This window comes from Eschrichtius robustus, chromosome 10, assembly GCF_028021215.1.
Source record: "Eschrichtius robustus isolate mEscRob2 chromosome 10, mEscRob2.pri, whole genome shotgun sequence".
Lineage (NCBI taxonomy): Eukaryota > Metazoa > Chordata > Mammalia > Artiodactyla > Eschrichtiidae > Eschrichtius > Eschrichtius robustus.
In genome coordinates, this window is record NC_090833.1 from 5,966,928 (window position 1) to 5,987,740 (window position 20,813).

General features: G+C 57.1%; 1 protein-coding gene across 1 annotated transcript in view; it reads right to left on the minus strand.

Moving 5' to 3' along the window:
* Positions 1-20,813, minus strand: part of HMCN2 (hemicentin 2) — a 151,174-nt gene that overhangs the window by 34,754 nt on the left and 95,607 nt on the right. Inside the window, exons 46-68 of the mRNA XM_068552870.1 lie at positions 20,357-20,524; positions 19,079-19,192; positions 18,548-18,634; positions 17,637-17,828; positions 16,612-16,785; positions 16,369-16,482; positions 15,718-15,860; positions 15,200-15,350; positions 14,375-14,593; positions 12,623-12,736; positions 12,025-12,212; positions 11,290-11,386; positions 10,360-10,521; positions 10,072-10,185; positions 8,906-9,108; positions 8,060-8,141; positions 7,575-7,706; positions 4,704-4,847; positions 4,456-4,615; positions 4,243-4,367; positions 3,610-3,793; positions 1,190-1,287; positions 378-644 (exon numbers count right to left, since the gene is read on the minus strand). Coding sequence (XP_068408971.1) covers positions 378-644; positions 1,190-1,287; positions 3,610-3,793; positions 4,243-4,367; positions 4,456-4,615; positions 4,704-4,847; positions 7,575-7,706; positions 8,060-8,141; positions 8,906-9,108; positions 10,072-10,185; positions 10,360-10,521; positions 11,290-11,386; positions 12,025-12,212; positions 12,623-12,736; positions 14,375-14,593; positions 15,200-15,350; positions 15,718-15,860; positions 16,369-16,482; positions 16,612-16,785; positions 17,637-17,828; positions 18,548-18,634; positions 19,079-19,192; positions 20,357-20,524 — 3,432 coding nt within the window. The remainder of the gene's footprint in view (positions 1-377; positions 645-1,189; positions 1,288-3,609; positions 3,794-4,242; positions 4,368-4,455; positions 4,616-4,703; positions 4,848-7,574; positions 7,707-8,059; positions 8,142-8,905; positions 9,109-10,071; positions 10,186-10,359; positions 10,522-11,289; positions 11,387-12,024; positions 12,213-12,622; positions 12,737-14,374; positions 14,594-15,199; positions 15,351-15,717; positions 15,861-16,368; positions 16,483-16,611; positions 16,786-17,636; positions 17,829-18,547; positions 18,635-19,078; positions 19,193-20,356; positions 20,525-20,813) is intronic.

The window sequence follows — 20,813 nt, forward strand, 5'->3', positions numbered from 1 at the left end:
CTAAAAACGTCAGACCACGGGCCCATCTGCCTGGGACAATGATTTGCGCTTAAAAACCAACAAGGATACAGTATGCAGGGAAACACATCTTTCCAATAGGGCACAACACTTGCAAAATCTTGTGCTTGAGACTTAGAGCCCCAAGATTTCGGTGGCTTTGTTTCTGCTTTACAGGGTTCCGAGGACAAGACAGAGGGGCACAGCCCCAGGAGAATGAAGCGTCCTGGCCCCCAGCCCCTGCAGCCAGGTCAGCGAGGCCTGTTCCCTAAGCCCCAAGCCTCCAGGGTGCTCACCTCTCTCACCGCCTCCATCGCCCCCAGAGGGTCCCTGTCCCGTCCCTGGCCCAGAGAAGCTGGCGCTGGGGGCAGGTGACCCACCCATCACCGTCAGCTGGAAATGCCTCCTCGCTTCCCCTGCCTCGCTCACGGCCACGCAGGAGTAGGTCCCTGAGTCGCCAACTCCCGCTGTCTCCAGCTGTAGGCCAGGCCCCTGTTCCAGGCTCTGGGGCAAAAAGGGTTCCCCATCCTTCATCCACAACACGAGGGGCAGGGGGCTGCCCCGGGCTTCACAGGGGAGGACCACCGGGGAGCCAAGGACCACCGCCACGTCATTCTGGAACTCGACCGGCTCCAGGACAGGGGGCACTGCATAGGGCAAAATAGTGGGCACGAGCCAATTTATTCAATGCCAGGTGGCCCTCGCCCCTGGACCTTTGCACAGACTGTAACTATTGGCCAGAATGCCCTTCTCCTGGACTATTCCTTCTCATCTCCAGTCCTCAGCTTAGACCTCACCTCCTCCAGGAAGCCTTCCCTGAACCCCCGAGGCCAGGTGAGGTGCTCTCTTCTGTGCTCCCGTGGCACCCTCTCCTTCCCCTGGTATCACTAGTTGCGTGGAATTTTAATTTTACAGAGCTGTTTCCCTCACCAACTTCCTGGTGTCAGGGCTACCTCTGTTCACTGCAATATGCCAGTGCCTGGTGAGGCCCTGGCACACTAGTGTCCAACAGCTACTTGTGAGATCAATGAATGAGTGACCGAGTGAATCAGAGACTGAGTATTTGCCCTGCCTTGACATCCCTGAGGGCCATCCCTTGGTTTCACCCAGATGGGCAGAGGGGAGGGGACAAGAGCCTTGATTCTCGCCCCTAAGGCCAAAGGACCCGCTAACCCACTCCCCTGCTCCTTACCGTGCACCTGCAAGGTAAAGTTCCTGTCGGCCACGCCCGCTGGGCTCGAAGCCACACAGGTGAAGACGCCAGAATCTGCCAGCTGCACCTGGGAAATCCTGAAGCCCACGAGCAAAGGGGGGGATGAGAGAGAGAGAGAGAGGGAGAGAGAGGGAGAAAGAGAGAGAGCGAGAGAGAGAGAGAGAGAGAGAGAGAGAGAGAGGGTGGGAGAGGGAGGGAGAGAGAGGGAGAGAGAGAGGGAGAGAGAGAGAGACTCCCCACCTCACCCCCCGCCCCTGCTGCCTTCTCTGCCCACTCTGCAGCCAGACTTACTGCTTCCCAAATTCTGGAAGCTCCACTGGCCCACCCCCGGACAGCCTGCTACTCCCACCCCTTTCTTCTAGACAATTCCTCTCAGCCTTCAGGACTCGCCAGACTCGTCTCCACTCACTGTCTCCACTGCCTGAACCCTCACTGTCTCTCAAACCCCCTTTTGCCCCGACCACTCCTCCCGAGCCGCCCTTGTCAACGTCCCCAGTGACCCTGAAACGTCTGTTATACCCACCCTAACGCTGGCAGCCCAGGCTCAGTCCACCCTCGCTTCCCGGGGCCTGCAGCCCATCCTGGCTTCCAACACCATCTGTTCACTGACAATCCCCAAACATCTACCTCCTAAACTCCCGACAGGAGTATCAAATGCCTGGTTTCCATCTTCCCTGTATGTCCAACAACCTCTCCAACCAACAGGTTGGAACAGAACACCGGTCTCGCCCCTCAGCTTGCCCCTCCCACTGTGGACCCATCTCAGAAAACAGGACTTCAGCCTTCCGGGTTCCCAGATAGAGACCCCAGAGCCCTGCTCAACCCCTCCCTGTCTCTCCGCAAACACCGCCAGCCGGAGCACCTCCACCACCTCCACCACGTGGCTCTGATCCAGGCCCCACCACGTCTCACCTGGCTTGTGGCCGCAGCCCTAAAATGCCCTCCCACTCTGCCCTTGGCCCTACAGTCTGCTGTCCACACTGCAGCCAGAAGGATCGTCTAAAAACCTAAGTCACAACCCCAAAGAAATGAAAGTAGAAGCTCAAACAGATAAGCGAACACCCATGTTCACAGCAGCATTATTCACAACTGCTAAAATGTGGAAGCAATCCAAGTGTCCATGGATGGGTGAACGGATAAACAAAACGTGTTCTACACATACCAGGTGATATTATTCAGCCTTAAAAATTAGGATGGAAAATTTGACACGTGCTACAACATGAATGAAAACATGATGCTAAGTGAAAGAAACCAGTCACAGAAGGACAACGATTGCATGATTCCACTTATATGAGGTACTCAGAATAAGGCAGGTTCACAGACAGCAAGTACAGTGCTGGGTGCCAGGGGCTGGGGAGGGGGATGGGGAATTAGTGTTTAATGGGGCAGAGTTTCAGTTTGGGGAGATGAAAAGGTCTGGAGATGGATGGTGGCGATGGTTGCACAACAATGTGAATGTACTTAATGCCACTGAACAATACACTTAAAAATGGTTAAAATGGTAAATTTTCTATTATGTGTCTTTTACCACATGCACAAAATTTAAGTCACATCATGATGCTTCTCTGCTTAAAACCCTCTCAGGGCTTCCTTCTCTCCTTAGGAAAGCCCAACTCTTTTGAAGGACTTACGAGGCCCTATGTCACCTGACTGCCCCCTTCATAACCGACCCTCCAACTCTGTTTCTAGAACACACAGCCACACGCCCACCACAGGGCCTTTGAACCTGCTCTTCCTGCCTGGAAGGAACGGAATTCTTCCTGCCATGGAATCCACTCACCTCCCATTCTCATCGCCTTCCATCTCTGCTCAAGTGTCACCTCATCTGAGTGCCTACTGCTGGCCACCCTAAACTAGCACCCTCCACTGCCACCTCCCATCCCCTCACCCTACTTTATTCTTCTGAGCACACATCCCTTGTGACATGTCACTTTTGTATCTGTTTATTTTCCACTCTCCTCCCTCCCCAAAGCTGCAGGAGCAAAGGCTTCATCTTGCTCACTGCTCCATCCCAGTACCTGGAACTGCACCTGGAACAGCAAGCACTCCGTTAAGTGCTGCTGAAGGCATGAAGACGTTGCTCAGGCACTTTCTTCCAGGGAGCCTTCCCAGATTTCTTCTACCTTGGGCCAGGCTGAGTCAGGTGCCACCAGATGTCATCACCCGGATCTGTACCTCCCCCACTGGGCTGTGAAAGCCTGAGGGCAGAGGCCCCTTTCATCTCTGAAGTTCCCTTTCGGGGGTGGGGTCCTCCCACTCTCCCCATCAAAAACCTCTGTATGTTTATGTTATTTTTAGTCTAAAAACCATTCAGACGTGCTTTTAAGCCCAAGCTGCCTGAGGAGTGTATCTGGGGCCTGCCATCCGCTGGCTGGCGGGCAGGGGAGCCACTCCCTTACCTGAGGGTGCGGCCCGAGCCGTGGAGGTGGGTGCGCTGGGAGAGCGCAAGGGGCAGGCCATCCTTGAGCCAGCTCACGTGGATGCCCGGGGAGCCCCGGACAGGGCACGCCATGGTCACCAGCTCCCCAGGCCTGCTCACCAGGGTCCCCGTGCCCTCTGCCCCCTGCTCGATGGTGGGAGGCACTGGTGGGTGGGCAGAGAGGAAAAACGGGGGCAGTGAGGGGGTCTGGGCGGGGAGGTGGGCTCCTCTCAGGGAAGTCCCCGGAGGTGGCGCCGACACCTCGACTTCTGCCACGTGCAGCCATCGTGTGGCAATCATCACGTGGGTCTTAGACCCGCGCCCAACCCAGGTGAGGATGTAGCCCGCTGCCTGGGGGCGTAGGTCCCTCCTTTATCCCGACTCCCCCACTGAGCCCCTGGGCTGGAGCGGTTGTGCCCCTGGTCTGAGGATGGGGCAGAGGCCTGGAGAGGTCAGACTGGCCTGGCTCACAGAGTGGGGCTTCACCAGGGCTCCCGTATCCGGGCCCTGGCACCACCCTCCAGGTGCCCCAGTGGAGGCCCCACTGCGGCCAGGCTGCTGCCGCCCTGGGACGGTGGGGCGGCCTCGCTCTCCTCGCCCCTCAGCTGCTCACCCAGCACGTTCACGGTGTGCAGCCTGGCGTCCTCACCGGCCGCGTTGTGGGCCACGCAGGTGTAGGCCCCCGAGTCCGAGGCCCTCAGGTCCTTCAGCACCAGGGAGCTGCCGTCCAGGTAGAACCTGCCCCGGGGTGGGAGAGCCGGGAGCAGGCGCGTGAGGGCCTGCAGCCTTGCCTCCTGGGGCGGGGATGTCACAGGCTGGGTCTTACCGGAGGTGGGGGCCGGTGCCCTGGCCCAGCGGGCGACCGTCCTTCAGCCAGGCCACATCGGGCAGTGGCTGCCCGTCAGCCCCGCAGTCCAGCCGCGCCTCCTGCCCCTCCAGGACGCTGTGCTCCCGCGTGGCGCCCGAGCTGCGGATCCGGGGGGCCACTGTGGCAGAGGGGGCGTGGTGAGGCCCGGGGCAGTGGCTGGGGCCGGCATGGGGGTGGGACACGGGGGGCGCAGGGCGCAGACGTACCCAGCACGGCCACCACGAAGTCCTTGCGGGCCTCCGCCTGGGCGTTCTTGACCACACACGTGTAGGTGCCAGCCTGGTCTGGCCGCAGGTGACTCAGCTGGAGGCGGCCCCCCCGGGAGACCACACCACGTGCCACACTGCTTTCTGTGGGACGGAGGGGTGTGGCAGGACTTCACCTGCTCAGACCCACCGCCCCAGGTGCCACCACTGGGCCCAGACAGAGAAGTCTCGTGACTGCCTCAGAGGGCGCCTGACCCCCGCACTCACAAGGCTGGAAAGACCCTGGGAACCCTTGAATCACCCACCCCTTTCTTATGCTCATAGGGAAACTGAGGCCCAGACATGGGCAGGGCCTCTAGCCATTTACGTCACGACCTTCCCCAGCCTGGACTCCTTTGATTGCTCTGGTCCTTACAACCAACCCCTCCCTACTTCCTTCACTGGGGACATTTCTTCCCAAGGGACCCCACTCCCTTAATTTTTTTATTTTTATTTATTTTTCTGGTCACGCCGTGTGGCAGGCGGGATCCTAGTTCCCCGACCAGGGATCGAACCCGTGCCTCCTGCACTGGGAGCTCGGCGTCTTAACCACTGGACAGTCAGGGAAGTCCCCCCACTCCCTTTAGAGTCCAGGACTTGCTCCTGTTCCTGTTGACTCTCAGGCCCAGCCCTCATCTCCCGCCCTCCTTCCAACCTTTCCCTCCCTGCACTGATCAAGGTGGACCAGCCACTCACTGACTCCAACATGAGTCCAGTGACGGGCTTCCCCTGGGCCTCTGCTCAGGCTGCACCCCTCCCCCAGCCTAGAATGCCTCCCCCTCATGTTCTCCAGCAGCACCTCTGCCCTAAAGCCTTCTCTAACTGCACCAGTCCAGGCTGGTCTGCCCTCCCCCAGATCCTCATCTGTCCAGCCAGTCTTTCAACACAAAACGTATTGAGCAACTACTACATGTCCAACAGCGAGAGAGCTCGGGAATCAAAGATGAATGAAACATGGTCCCTGTCCTCAAGGAGTTCAAAATACATCAGAGACAGTGACGCAGGTACAATCCTGTGGGCCCAGCCCTGTGAAACCCTGATGGAGCATGGAGAGACCAGGCCAGGCTTCTGGAGGAGGTGAGTCTCAGCTGAGACCTGAAGGTGAGTCTGAATCAGCCAGGTGAAAGTGGAGGTGGTCCGGGGAGCCTGGGATGAGTATTTCAGGGAGGAAACAGCGTGTGCCAAGAGCTGGAGCCAAGAGAGAACAGGGTCCACAGCAATTCCACTCCCAGGTATACATCAAAGAGGAAGGACAGCATATGCCACACAAACACTCGTACACGAACATTCACAGCACCCTATCCATCATAGCCAAAAGGTGGAAGCAACACAAATGTCCATCAACTAGTGGATGGATAAACAGAACATGATATATCTACACAGTGGAATGTTCAGCCATAAAAAAGAAAGAAAAAAATTAACTTAAAAAAGGAATGAAGAATTGACACATGCTACAACATGGATGAAACTTGAAGACACGATGCTAAGTGGAAGAAGCCAGTCACAAGAGGTCACGTGTTGTATGATTCCATGTGTTACATGAATTGTCCAGAACAGGCAAGTCTATAGAGACAGAAAGTAGGTTAGTGGCTGCCTAAGGCTGGGGTGGCTGGAAGTGAAGGCGATGGGTAAGGGATATCCCTTGGGGTGATAAAAATGTTCCAAAATTATAAACAACAAGGTTCTACTGTATAGCACAGGGAACTATATTCAATATCCTATGATAAACCATTATGGAAAAGAATATAAAAAGAATATATATATGTAAAGCTGAATCACTTTGCTATACAGCAGAAATTAACACAACATTGTAAATCAACTATATTTCAATTTTTTAAAAAAGAAAAAAATAAAATAAAATATACAGTTGGAAAAAAAAAAGTTCCAAAATTGATTGTGGGGATGGTCTGTGATTATACAAAAAAGAATTGATTTATATGCTTTCATTGAGTAAATTGTAGAGTATGTGAATTATATCTCAATAAGGCTGTCATTGAGAGAGAGAAAGACAGAGACAGACAGACAGACAGACAGACAGACAGACATAGGCATATGCAAGGAGTCAAGAGCAGCTGGGTCGGTCTGGAGCACGCAGCAGGGCAGGGAGAGGGGGGCTGGCCCCAGCCCCGAAGGGCCTCCCGGGCTGTGGTTCTGAGGACTCCAGCCACGAAAGGATTTTCAGTTTCAACAGACAACTGACCCACTCAGAGCTGCACTTTGTGATCCCTTCTGCCCCGGTGGAGCCTGCATTGGAGGTTTGGGTAGACCCAAGAGACCAGCGTAGGGGCTGCTGCCCTCACCCAGGGGTGTGGACAGTGGTGGCTGGAACGGGAAAGGCTATGGACGGAGGGCAGGGCTGGCACCGGAGGCATTTATGTTGACAAGACGAGGTGTCTACTGACTGATGGGTGGGTGGGTCAGGGGAGAGGAAGAGAGCGGGGCAAGGTTGAAGGCCTGGATGGGGGTGACCAACAGCTGAGCCGAATGGAGCTGAGTTACTGGAGAAGGAGCAGCTTTGGGGGCCAATGCCAAGCCCAGGGTCGGGCCAGCTAGACCCTCAGCACCCACTCTGCATTTCTGTCCCGTGGGAGCTGACTATGGATACAAACACAACGAGCCACTGAGCCCCCACTCAAATGGTCCTCAGTGTTGGGATTTCAAGGCCAACAGGGTTGAAAGACAAATTGGGGGGGATGGGACCAACAGGGCGCTGCCAGCTTTTGATTTTGCCAAGTAAGAACCGTTAATAACCAACTACCCCTTCTGCTTTCATTGCCATTTCATTAAATAAAGGATACTTGGCACCAAAAAGATAAGGACTAATGCACTCACCAACAGGCATTCTGTCTTTCAGCCAAGTAACACTAGGTGCAGGGACCGCAGTCACGTCACAGCTCAGGACCAGGGGGCTTCCAGCCACCTGACTCATGGTCTCCGTCTTGGGGTTCTCAAACGTTGGGGGCACTGCAGGAGAGAAGTCAGATTCCCTAAGAAGTCAGATTCCAGCACTTTCTAGACACAGTCATGACAGACCACAGATGGAGCACTTCCTGTGTGCCAAACAGGCAGTTACTACTTTTAGCTCCTTCTACTGAAGATAAATCTGAGGCTCAAAGGGATAAAGTCACTCTACTGAGTCCCACAGAGCAGGTCATTGGCAGAGTCCTATTCGGATCCTGGTCTTTTCAGTTCCAGATCTTGGGCCCTAAACACTCAGCCACACCTTCCCTTTCCAGCTACGGCCCTTCGCATCCTTGGCAACTCTCTGTGCTGCTACGGGTACCACAGCGATGCTCGCAGCCTGGTCCCCAGCTTACCCTGGACCGTGAGGATGAAGGCCCGCACGGCCTCCCCGGCTGTATTGTTGACTCTACAGCTGTATAAACCTTTATCCGACACCTGGGACAGAGAGAGCACATGATGACAGTGTGCGGCTGCAGTGGGGATACCTACGGCTCCCCCAAAACATCCAGGTCCCAGAACCCTCCACAGCAGGGACTCCCCAAATATGCTGGTCCTGCCTGGGAAGCCAACGGGGAGATGGGACCCTCTGGCCTTTCCCAAGAGCCTTAAGATGCAGGAGGGCCTCCCAAGAGCCTTAAGATGCAGGAGGGCCGATGGAAGGTGAGTGCACAGGATCCAGACTCCACCCTTCCCTGGGGCTGCATGTCTGTCAGTGGAGCCTGGAGGAGAAGGTTCCCTCACTGTGGGGATGGCGCTGAGTCAGGAGACGGAGCCCGGGTGCATTTCCAGAGGAGCAGCAAACGTTCATCCAAAGAACACTTGTGAGTGTATAATCCATACCAGGGAGGGGTGTGGGCAGGTGGAACAGACTCCCAGGGAGTCACAACCAGAGGGGCCTGGAAAGGCTTCTGGATTCTGGGGCAACAGGCAGGCGGATCCGCTCAAAGTCATTCTGTGAGTCAGTGTGGAGCCGGATCTGGGGCCCTGTGCTCTTCCCACGTCTCCCACCCCGGACGCTGCTAATCACCTTGGATTGGGGTCCTGCAGGCCAAGGAGGCAGCAGCCCCCCCATCTTGCCACCCAGCTGCCCCCCCCATCTTGCCACCCAGCTGCCCCCCACACCCACCCTCGGCTCACCAGGACCAGAAGGCGACATTCCCAGGGCTGCCCACGGCTGCCCGCACCACCAGACATCTCACCTGGGTGTCCTGGATCTCCAGCCTCTGCCCACTCAGCAGAGCTTGGGTCCTCTGTGCCAGGACCAGGGGCTGCCCGTCCTTGTGCCAGGTCACGGCTGGCTCGGGAAGTGAGTCTGTCTCGCAGCTCAGGACAGCCTTGTCCCCCGCCTTCACCAGGACCACATCCTGGGGGCCACTGGGAGCCTGCCTGAAGGTTGGGGGAACTGGGGAAGGAGGTGAGCTGAGTGAGGGACGTGGCCTTCCCCGTGTCCTCCCTGGCCCCAGCCGCAGGCTAACAGCCTATGGAGAGACAAGGTTACGCACTGGACCCCGCCGCAGGGGATGGCACAGACCCAGGGAGCTGGAAGAAGAGAATCCAGGCCAGCATGCCAAGGGCCTGCTGGGTGACCTGGGAAAAGCCTCTTGCCCTCTCTGGGTTCAGCCTCCCAGTCGGGGGAGATGCTATGACAACCCTCCTAGGCTCTTTCCTATACAGGGCAGGCCCCAGCTAGGTGAGGGCCCTCCATGGGGGTCCACGGGCCCATGGCCCTCCAGCAAACCAATGTAGAAGCTCCCACCCCAGCTGTGAGCCCACAAGACCTGGCACGGTGCCGGGCGCACAGTAGGTGAACAGGCACAAACGAATGAACTTGCCCCAGGGCTTGAAAGAACCCTCCAGGGAGTGCTGGCTTGTGACATCTTGGGCCAGCTTTTCCCCAAGAGGATTCTGAAGACCAGAAGCCCCCAAAAAGGTTCCATGCGGAGAACTTCGTGATCAATCAGGCTTGGGAAGGGCCCTTCCTGGGCCAGCTCTGGCTGTTATCCTGCTGTCCCCTCCTCAGCTTCACAGCTCACAGGGCACCAGGCACTGGGCTAAGGGCTCACATACCATCATCTTACCCTTATACCAACCATCACCTTACAGATAAGAGACCCACGGCTCAGGGAGGGGAAGTGACTTACCCAAGGTCACAGATCAAATAAGTGCACAGATGAGTTTCAAACCCAAGCATGTCCAAACTCTAAAAACTAGGATCTTAACCACCATGCCCCCCAGATACCACTGCAGCAGAGGGCACAGGGCATCCCAGGCTCCCCCAGGGCCGGCTGCCCCTCTCCTGCCTGAGGGCGTGAGGGCTGATTGAAGGAGTCGGGGCAGTACAGGTGGGGGGACAGACAGGACATACCCAGCACGCTAAGCTGCACCAGCTTTTGGTCTCGGCCGGCGGCATTGAGGGCCTCACACATGTACATTCCAGAGTCCGATGGCTGTGCCCGAGCCAGCTGCAGCGTGTGGGTGCCTGCCAGGGGTGGGGGAGATAGACCCTGGCACCAGCGAACAGGCCCCAGCACCCAGACCCCACGCCCACAGTCCTAAAGCCCTCCCAGACATCCAGTCCGGTCCCAGGTTTGGGGAGGCAGCTCTGCTTTCCCACAGAGCCTCAGAGCTGGGTCCCCAGCCTCAGTTTACTCACCAGGCAGGAGGAAGACTTCTTCTCCCAAGGAGAGGGCCCGGCTGTCCTTGTACCACGTGACTTCGGGGCTTGGGTGAGCGTGGACCTCGCATGGTAAGGAGACGCTGCTGTCGAGGATGGCGGTGACCTGCTCCAAGTTCAGACCCGCGATTCGTGGTGGGACTGTCCCCGCGGCCACCAGGATAAAGAAAGACACGTGACAACGCATACCGGCAGGGAGCGGACGGCCACAGAGTGAAACACAGGGCCTTCACGAGCTGTTGGCGCTTCAAACCTCACTGTGCAGCAGCTCCTATTTGTCATAACCATCTTACAGCTGCGAACACTGGGGCTTAGAGATCAGAGAGGGAGAGTCACTTTTCCAAGGTCACTCAGCTGCTCAGTGGCAGAGCCAGAATATCAATTCAGGTTTGAGTCCTAGACCTTGAGTAACACCAACATCCCTCCGCCCCTGAGGCCACAGCTGCCCCACATCTGGAGGCAGAGCTCATGGCCACTGAGATGTATATGTGTCACAAGAATGCAGAGATTGAGAGGGCCGACTCCAGGGCGGGGAGACCCCCACTGGGTGACTTCTCTGAGTCTGTTTCCACAGCCCTAAAATTGGGCTAACCGCTCAGCTTTGAGTCCGGGGAAAGCACTCAGCCCCACGCCAGGTACACAGTAAATTCACAATCATGGTGCTGTAAGGCCTCAGAAGAGCCATTCTTCCGGCAGCCTCCGAAGCTGCTTAAAATTATCTAGTGATCAGGGTCCCCCAGCTGCGCTCCTGGGGTACGGCTGGCACAGGCCCAGAGCCCAGGACACTGGAAGGACCGAGGCGCTGTGTCTGCCCGCACGGTGAGTCCTTGGAGCGCGTGGGGCAGACCCAGAGCACCAGCCCCTCCTCAGCTGGGGAACCCAGGGGGCTTCCTGCTCAGCCCAGCTCACCTTGCACCCTGAGGGTGAAGAGCTTCTCCGCGGAGCCCGCCGGGTTCTGGGCCACACACATGTAGCTGGCAGCGTCAGACACCTCTGCCGTGGACACCTGTGGGTGCACGCCACCGGCCGGATGGCTCTGGGTCCCACAAGGAACTAGTGTGAGGGTTCCCTCCCACCCATTCCAGGCACGGCAGGGACCAGCAGGAGCTCCCTCAGAAGACCACCTTTGCCTACATGGAGCTTAGGGGGTCACCCCACAGCCATCTAGGGCTTTCTGTGACATCTGGGGGGATGTGAAGCTGAGGGATGATTCCCTGTAGCAAACTAGATGGTGACAACAGTCCCCTCCCCCAGCCCCAAGGAGGGTGCTCTGTGCGGTGTTGGACTCCAGGGGTCCCGTGGGGCTGTGTCTGGACACTGGGTGGCCGAGGAGCTGCCTGAGGTCCTAGGTGCTGGGCACAGCTCTGTAAGCGTCCAACGGCATTCCCGAGGAAGGCTGCCCTGTGCCGTGCCGGGCTCCAAGTGTGGCATGCCCGTGCGTCCTTTCCAGGTGCCATGCGTAGCCCAGCAAGGCTGCTCACGTACGATTATCTGGTGGGCTGAATTAAACCCCAGGGGCTCCAACATGGCTTCAGGCAAAGAGCCTCATTTGGCACAGAGAGTGGTTAGCTCATTGGTCCTCAGACAAGCAGCACTGAGTCACAGCAGTCGCTGCCTTCAGCCCGAGCAGGGGGTCGCCCTGACCTGCAAGACTTGCCCGTCCTCCAGGACCTGCAGCCACGGGCTTGGGGAGAGAGGCAGCCCGTTCTGGAGCCACGAGATGGTGGGCACAGGGTTGCCCAGGGCTGGGCACTGTAGGCTGACGGTGCTGCTGGCGTTGACAGTCACCTCCTCCACCAGCTCCTCTGTGTCACCCAGGATCACAGGTGGGGCTGGGCGGGGGGAGAAGAGGGTGAGGAGCGGGCAGCCCCCCTGGGAAAGGTCCCGGGGGGAGGCGGGCGTGGAGGCAAGAACACCACTTGGTGCCGGGCACTGGCTGGGGCTCCTTGAACCCTGCCCACCAAGCCCTCCCAGGCCCTGCCGCAGCTAAGGAATCTGAGGCACAGAGAGGGCTGTGATTTGCTCAAGGTCACACAGCTAGGAAGCAGCTCACTTGCAATTTGAATCCAGTCCTGTCTGGTTTTAGAGCCCAAGCTCGTTAACCCCTACCTCACCAACCTCTGAGTACAGCAGGACTGAACATGCTCTCTACTTGGACCCCCTTTGGGAGGGGGCCCCTCATGGGACCTGTAGACATGAGACCACGCCCCCCCACCACCCACGCCCAGGCCGGGCCACTCACTCAGCACCAGCAGCTGGTAGTGAAGCCAGTCCTCGCCCACCTCATTGGAGGCCTTGCAAGAGTACCTGCCGGCATCTTCCGCACGTACCAGGGGGATCTGCAGGACCCGGCCTCCTGCGGGGACATGGGGACAGAGGCCTGAGCCAGGGCAAGGAAACCCGCTCTTCCCCCTGGAGGGGACCTGGGACACATCACTTCCCCGCCCCCCGCCACTCCCACTCCCCCACCTCATGTGTGAAACGCAGAGAATCGCCTGCTCTGCTCAGGTCACGGGTCAAGGGGATCAAACGAAGCGCAGTAGCGGCTTACTCTGTGCCAGGCCCTGGGCTGAGCATTTCCCTGGCCTCTGACTCCGTGTGCTGTTACTACTCCCACCTTACAGATGGAAAAACTGAGGCTCCCAAAGAGTGCCCAGCAGTGCTGAGCCCAGCTCCTCACTGAAGGCAGAGGGAAGGGGCAGAAAGCTTGGCAAATGTCGGCAGAGGCTCTCAGGAGGCGGTGGTGGTTGGGCGTGGGGGCAATTGGGGGGCATCACCTGGGACCCTCTGTGCACAAGAGCCAGCCAGGGCCAGACCCTGGCATCTGTGGGGCTGGAGCTGGTCTCTAGTGGAAGCTGGGCTAGGGTCGCTGTGTGCTCAGGACTCTGGGTTGGGGGATATCTGACCCAGGATGCAGCGGGCTGTGAGCAGGGTTAGAACCAGGGGCTCATTATGTGCGGAGCCAGGAGACAGTACCCAGGATTTGGAGAGGCAGTGGCCATGGCTGGGGGAGGGGTCACTCGATACATGAGGGTAATCTGTGATCAGGGCCAGAATTAAAGTCAGCTGTGACTGTGACCACTGTGTACCCAGGATTAGGGGTCAGTGGCCAGGGCCAGAGGCCAATCAGCATGTGACTGAGCTCACTGTGTCCCTAGATCAGAGGGCAGTGCCAGGTTAAGAGGTCAATCGAGCTTTCCGTAAGCATTGCCTCTCCCAGATCTCCAAGGGGCCACCTTCTTCTGCAAGTACCAAAGTACAAACCCTGGAATGACCCTGTTCATCCTGCAGCCCACGTCATCCCCCTCTGCTGGACAGCGCCACAACTGGCCCAAGCCTGGCAGGACCAAGCAGGACCTGGCAGGACCCGGCAGGACCCCATCCGGGCTCTGTGTCTCAAATACCTCCCAGTTCTGGGCCATCCTAGGGAAGCCAGGCATTTCTAAGTCCCATCCCCGGAGCCTTTTAATTCAAAGTCATCCACAAAAAGCTATTCTGAAATAAAGCAGTTGTTTACAAAAATTAAATAACCTTAAAGGAATATTTAAAGTTGTAAGAAGAAATTTAAAAGGTCACACAAGCCACGAGCTTGGACTCTGGGTGGTCATCAGAGCCCAGTGAGAGATTCTTCAGCATCTGGGGTCACGAGATCTTAATAACGGAACCGGCCACACCTCCAGAGAAAGGGGCCAGGACATTACAGATCTTGAAGCCCAGAGGTGGGCACGACCGAGGTGAGAACCTCTGTTCTAAAAACCAGAGGCAGAAGGGGACCCCATTCTTGCCTTCAAACCGGTAAAGAACTTCTAGCCCCGGTTTACAAAAGGCAGCTAAGGTCCAGAGTGGTCACGTGCCCTGCCCGGGGTCACACAGCAAGCAGCGCACAGGAGAGCTCAAAAGACTTACAGAAAGGCAAAGGAGACCAGCTCTGATGTGGGCGTGACCCTGGTGCCTGCCTGCAAATGCCCTGCTTCTCTGTGCAGCCGTGGCCTACCTTGCAGAACAGACACCCCATCTGTGGCCGAGAGGGGCTGCTCTTCCCTGTACCAGGTGAGCTCCGGGGGTGGGACCGCGTTGGTGTCACAGTACAGGTAGGCGGGGTTGTTCTCCACGATCTCCCGGTATTCCGTCACCCCACCCCGGGCCTCTTCCTCCCGGGACAGGGTCTCAAAGGCTGCACTGGCATCTCCCACCTTCTGGAACACAGGGGGTACTGGGGAGTGGGGGACAAAGACATTAGGACCCACAGCCGAGGGACAGAGATTCTCTTCTCAGAGATTCCCGTCCCAGCCTCCCCCAGGCACAGAAATTCCACCGTTTGAGCCAATCCCTTCAGTCAAGGCAGTTTTTAAATTCACTCATTCCTTCAACCAGTGTTTACTGAGCAACTACTATGTGGGGCACTAGGATAAGTTTCCTCTCTCTGGAGCTCGTGTCTAATGGACTCAGTCTCGTGACACGCTGGTATTTCTCAGAGGAGAATGCCAGATACTAAGCGTTAGCCAGAGTGTATGCCTTGGAGCACGGAGGCCCCCCATCACTGGCTTTTTGAACTGGGGGGGCCCTCAAGGTCACCTGATTTGATCACCCACATTTTACAAAGGTAAAACCAAGGCCTGGGGGGCAACGATGGCCTTGTCACAAGGTCAGTTCATGAAAGAGTCCAGGCCAGGGGCGTGGGGGCCAGGCATGCAGACAGCGATGAGACCAGAGCCCTCCCGCCAGGCCACCCCAGAAGCACTGATACTCCCCACCCCCAGCTATGCGGCCTCCCAGTCCTACTGGCCCACGCTCCACCCCTCCCTGTGGCCCTACACACCCTGGATGAGCACGTTGAAGTCCTGGTCAGCCTCGCCAACCACATTGGTGGCCACGCACACGTATCGCCCGGAATCCGAGACCTGCGTGGGCTGGATCTGGAGTAGCTGCCCTTCACCAAGGATGTGGACACGCTGGTTGGTGGTCACGGGCTGAGGGTGGAAAGAGAGGAAACAGACATCAGAAATGCGGGGCAGAAGGCCCCCAGATGAGTGTACTTCTATTTTCACACAACTTTTAGAATACAACATAAAGTGATAAGAACACCCCGACAATTTTGTAACACCAAATCCATACAACTTAAAAATTAGAAGAGAATTCAGTGGGTGAATATAGGGTTTAATGTTCGTGAGACTTGTCTCCTATAAAGAGTTGAATTTCTTATTAAAATACAAAGGGCGGGGCAGGGCCCAGGCCAGCTCTGGGAACTGATGCCTTGACTGCCTTTTCTGGAAGCTTCCAAGCAGACAAGGGGGACCAGACTGAGAGCCTGAGGCCGCCAGGGGGTCCCGGGCTCACCTGTCCGTCTTTGTACCAGCTGATGGTGGGTGGGGGCATGGCCCAGCACTCGCACTCCAGGGTCAAGGTACTATCGACCTTGGTCTTCACTTCCTTCACGCCGACCTCCCCAGAGGGGTCAGCTTTGGAGATGGAAGGGGGGACTGAAAACCACAAAGCAGTCTGAGGAGCAGGCCAGCAGAAGACGTGCTGAGACCCTGCGCTCCCCCTGGTCCCGGCTCTGTCCCAGAAACGGGGTGTTGGCTCTCTGAGAGTGGAGGAACAGGGACTCTGGAAACCCACCTGCTCCTGGGGAGAGATGGTTACGGGACAGGTCAGGTCCGAGGTGAGGGGATTCCTGGGGTGACCTCTGGGAGCCCTCTTGGGGGTACCAGGTCTCAAGCTGTGGGGTCTCTGGCTGCACCACAGTGTGAGTGGCAGAAGGAAGCCAGGACTGGTGTGGCTCCGGGCGTCCACGTGGCCCAAGTCCTAGCTCACTGGTTCCCTCCTCCTAGGTCCTCGGCCATAAAATGACTGAGCCGGCCCTGGCTGGCCACTGACCATCAGAGGAGACAAGCCATGTGAAGGCATCTGGGGTGTCAAAAGCAGCCCTAGGGTTCCCGGGCTGCCTCCTGCCCACCCGACTGGTGCCCTGGAGGGTCCTTGACTCACTGAGGACTTCCACGTGGTAGTTCTTCATGGCCTCGCCAAGCTCATTGGTGACCACGCAGGTGTACTGGCCCGCGTCTTCCTTCTGGGCATTCAGGATCTGCAGCCCATGGGTGCCTGCTTAGGGGGCGGGGGGCAGCGGCCAGGGTCACCCCCAGGCATTCACTTAGGCTCCCTTCCTCTGACCCAGCCCGATGATGTGTCACCTGCCCCCTCTCTCCCGCCTCCCCGCCCCGAGGGCGTCACCTGGGAGCAGCTGGATGTTGTTCAAGCCCTCCAAGGGGGCCCCATCCTTCATCCAGGTGATGGTGGGGGAGGGAAAGGCCAGCGCCTCGCAGATCAGAGAGATGGGGTTGTTGATGGTCACGGTCACCTCCTCGTCCGCACTGTCCTTGCTCACTCCCAGGATGGTGGGAACCACTGCGGTGGGGCAGGGAGCGTGCTCGTTAACGGAGGTCCCCCACCCTGGGCCCAAGGACCCAGAAAAGCCTCAGACCCTGGTGCTTGGCTTCGGTGCTTTTGCTACTGGCATCGCCCAGAGGGGAAACTGAAGCTCAGAGGGACCACGCACCATGTGGCCACACTTGAACTCAGGCCTGTGTGACCCAGAGCCCAGGCTCTCCATCACTAAGCAATACCATAGGTCAGTTGTGCCTCAATTTCCCCAATAGTCTCTTAACATCCAGAATCTACTAATTTAACCAGAGCCTTCTCACTTCTGTTTGTGGTTCCAATTTTTACCACTCTCTGAGCAGAGGTGGGGATGGAGTTTTACTCCCTGCTGGGTAGGATAGCTCTGCTTTCATTGGTCCCCAAATTTTCTCTTTCAGCTCTCGCTGGGGACCCTCCCTTTTACCAACAGCATTTTAAGAAACAGATCTGTGCTCCTCTCAACTTCTAGACCCCTGTTTCTCCTAACGAGACAGTTCATGCTGACGGCCCTTGGGAGACTGACTGCCTGGGTGTGAGCCCCGACCCTGGGGCCTGGAGTCTTGTCACCTCTCTAAGCCTCAGGGCTTCATTGCTGACATCGGGACAAGCACATCTCCCACCTCCCAGGGTTGTTGAAAAGATTCAGCTAATCAGGCCTGTCCAAATGCCTGGCCCATGGTAGATGTTCAGCCAATAGAGCTGTTATTATTATTTTTGTTGTTGTTGACATGGAATAAAAAATAGTAAAGTGCTTTGTGGGAAGCTGTCTGTAAGGAGCTGGTCACCTTGGTCTCCCTCCTGCTGGCACCTAGGGTGGCCAGAAGATGCTTAGCACTTACCCAGGACGCTAAGCTGGAAATGTTTGGTCTTCTCTCCTACGGCGTTGGCCGCAATACAGGAGTAGTGGCCTGCGCTAGACAGGTTGGCCTGGAGGACCTGCAGGAGGGCTCCATCTGGAGAGATGTGGTGGGCATCTCCGCCAGCCAGGGGCCTGCCATCTTTGAACCATGTGACCTTGGGCTGTGGGTGGCCTGTATGCAGAAGGGAGAGGCAAGTGAAATGCTTCAGCAGGTTTCGACCAGGTCAAACAAGAGGTCAGAGGCTGCTCCAAGATGGGGCAGGGGACGTCAATTCTCCATCCTAGTCCGGAGGCCCATGCAGCAGGGCAAGACACAGAAGCAGCCACCAAGCCTGGCCTGGGCCCTTTCCTATGTGGTTTGATTGCCTTTTCCTTACCCAGGTTGTGGGCAGGAATGGCTTGGTACAGACAGGCAGGACAGAAAGGCAAGTTATCCCTTCCATCCATCCATCCATCCATCCATCTCTCCCGGCCCACAAGCATTAATGGGAGCCTACTCTGCTGGGCACTGGGGGAAGCATGGTGACAAGGTAGCCCTTGGTCCTCAAGGAGCTCAGAGCCTGGCTGGGGTACACAGATGTCACAAGGCCACTATGGTCCAGTGTGGTCAGTGCTGGTATAGGGGAGCACTGGGACCTGTAGGAGCCCATGGGCCCAAAGGGTCAGCCAAGGACTCCTTGTGGAGGGTCCTGGAAGCTGAGCTCTGTAGTCAGGTGAGGAGTAGGGAAGAGTGTTTGGGGCAGAGGCACAGAGAGTGCAAAGGCCAAGATGGTGAGAGACCCTCCGTGGGGAGCAGTAGGGCTGGGGGCAGGCAGCCCAGATCTCCGGGGACCCCCTCCTTCTCGCAGCTGCCTCTCACCCTTCTTCCAGCTCACTGCGTGTGCCCCTTACCCGTGACATTGCACGTCAGGTGAGCCGTCTGCCCCTCGGGAACCTTGATTGCCTCCTCCAGGTCCTCGTTCTCGATACTGGGAGGAACTGGGAGAAGCAGGGAAGACAGACGCTAACTGACCATGCTGAACAACCACGGAGCAGGAAGCTAAGAGCCCATGGCACCTCTCTTCCATTTCCCCATCCCCTCACGCCTGCCGCCACGGGGCTGTGAGTTTAATAAACCTTAACCCTAACCCCAACCCTAACCCTCAGCAGCCGGCTGAGGGAAGTACCAGTGCCTCTGGGAGAAGGCCCTGATCAGAGGAAGGCAGTTGGGTGGTATTGAAAATCTTTTCCCCCTTTCATCTGGGGTTAGTTCCAGCTGTTTCTGGAAAGTTCTATGGCAGCCTCAGAGAAGAGGTTGCTGATGAGGCAAAGAAAACAAGGCTTGGCTTCTCCCTCCTGCCGGTGCCAGACCCCACCCCCAGAAGCTCCCAGGCCGGAGGGAAAGGATTGGTGGGTGCCCATGAGAATGGGGCGGTGACACACCCAGGACCTCCACGCTGAAGTTCCTCCGCACCTCCCCAGCCTTGTTGCTTGCCAGGCACGAGTAGAGGCCTCTGTCTCGCTCCTGGGCCCGGGTCATCTTCAGCATCCAGCCACCTGGGGAGGGGGGGAGTGGGCTCCAAGCACAGCTATGAGCAGCCTTCTGTCCCAAGCTGAGCTCAGGCTGCCCGCCAGGAAGAGGAGCATGCCAGGCATTATATTTAGAGGTATAGGTGTCTGCCTCCCACAATGTTCCATTCCTCAGACGGGTAAACTGAGGCCCAGGAGGGTAAACAGATAGATGGAGCCCCCTGGACATTAGACCTACACCAGGGTAAACTTGAGGACCCTGTTCTAGTAAGAAGGATCTGTCACCTGGCTACCCTCTCTTCTGTGGGTTGGCTGGGGCTAAAAGGACAGCAATGGTTTATGTAGTCCTGGCTCAGATCAGAACCCTCATTCGACTCTGATGGACCTTGTAAAAGGCCACCTTCTCCCAAGGACCTCTCAGAGGTGAACCAGCTCCTCTCAGAGGTGAACCAGCTCCTCTCAGAGGAATGCAAGGATCTCCTAAGACCAGCCCAAGGAAGGCAGATACACATCATCACTGCTATTCTTGCACCCAGAGCAGACATCACTAATTGATCGCCACTCTCCTTTCTGCTGGGCCCAGATACAGCCTCTGAATTCATATCATCACACTGAATCTGGCGGCCTCCACCAAGTGCTCAGAAGTGGTGCACAAGGGGAAACTTATTTACCATCCCAGCTTTGGCTGCATGGAACAACTGAGGGGTCATTGAGGCTGAGCTTCAGGGGGCCTGGAAGTCCCTGCAAGATTCTGATGGGATATTGCCTCTTGGGCCTCAGTTTCCCCATTTGTACTCCAGCAAGAACCATCACAAACCAACTTTGTGAGGAAGATGAATATTCAAAGGAGAAAGTGCTTAGATCAGCATTTCCCAAAGTTGGTTACGGTTCCATGCTATGTTTCATAGGTGCCGTGAGAATTTTTTTCTGCAGGACTTATCAGAACCTTGACTATACAGATGGTCACTGTGAGTCTCCAGGAGAGCAGAACAGGAAGCCTCTTCCAAACTTATTTAAATCTGATTTTTTTTTCCTGGAACACCTCACCTGACCAGTGTTTATGGGGACCAACAGCTAAAATGGTTATCCCAACCAAGCCTGCCAGTGCAGGACCAGAGGTCGCAGGCATGTGATGGACAGAGGTGGAGGGCCAGACCCGATAACCAGATACTCCCCTGACTGGCATCTTACCTGCCAAAAGGTAGGTGTCCTCCCCAGGGCTGACGGGTTCCTCCCCTCGGAACCAGAGGACCCCTGGAGGTGGGATGCCTGTGGCTTGACAGAGCAGCGTCAAGGGGCTGTGCAAGGCAGCCGTGACGTTGGTCAGTGGGTCCAAGTCTCCAATGAGCTCTGGGGGCACTAGACACAGAGAAGAAGCCGCATTCAGGATGCAGACGGGAGCTGTACGCTCCTGCTTGGCTCCCCACCAATGCCCTCCCCGAGGACCCCCGTCCCCCAGTCAGGTCAGCCTGAGGAGCAGAAGCGACAAGATCAGAGCTGCTCCCACTGAAGGGAGTGAGTGATGGCCACGGGCTGGGCTTTGGCATCAGGCTTGGGCCCCAGCTTCCCCGACCCCTCGTTGGAATGCCAGGAGAATTCGACAAGGACATGTGTAGAGCGCTGAGCACAGAGCCTGGCAAGGAGCAAA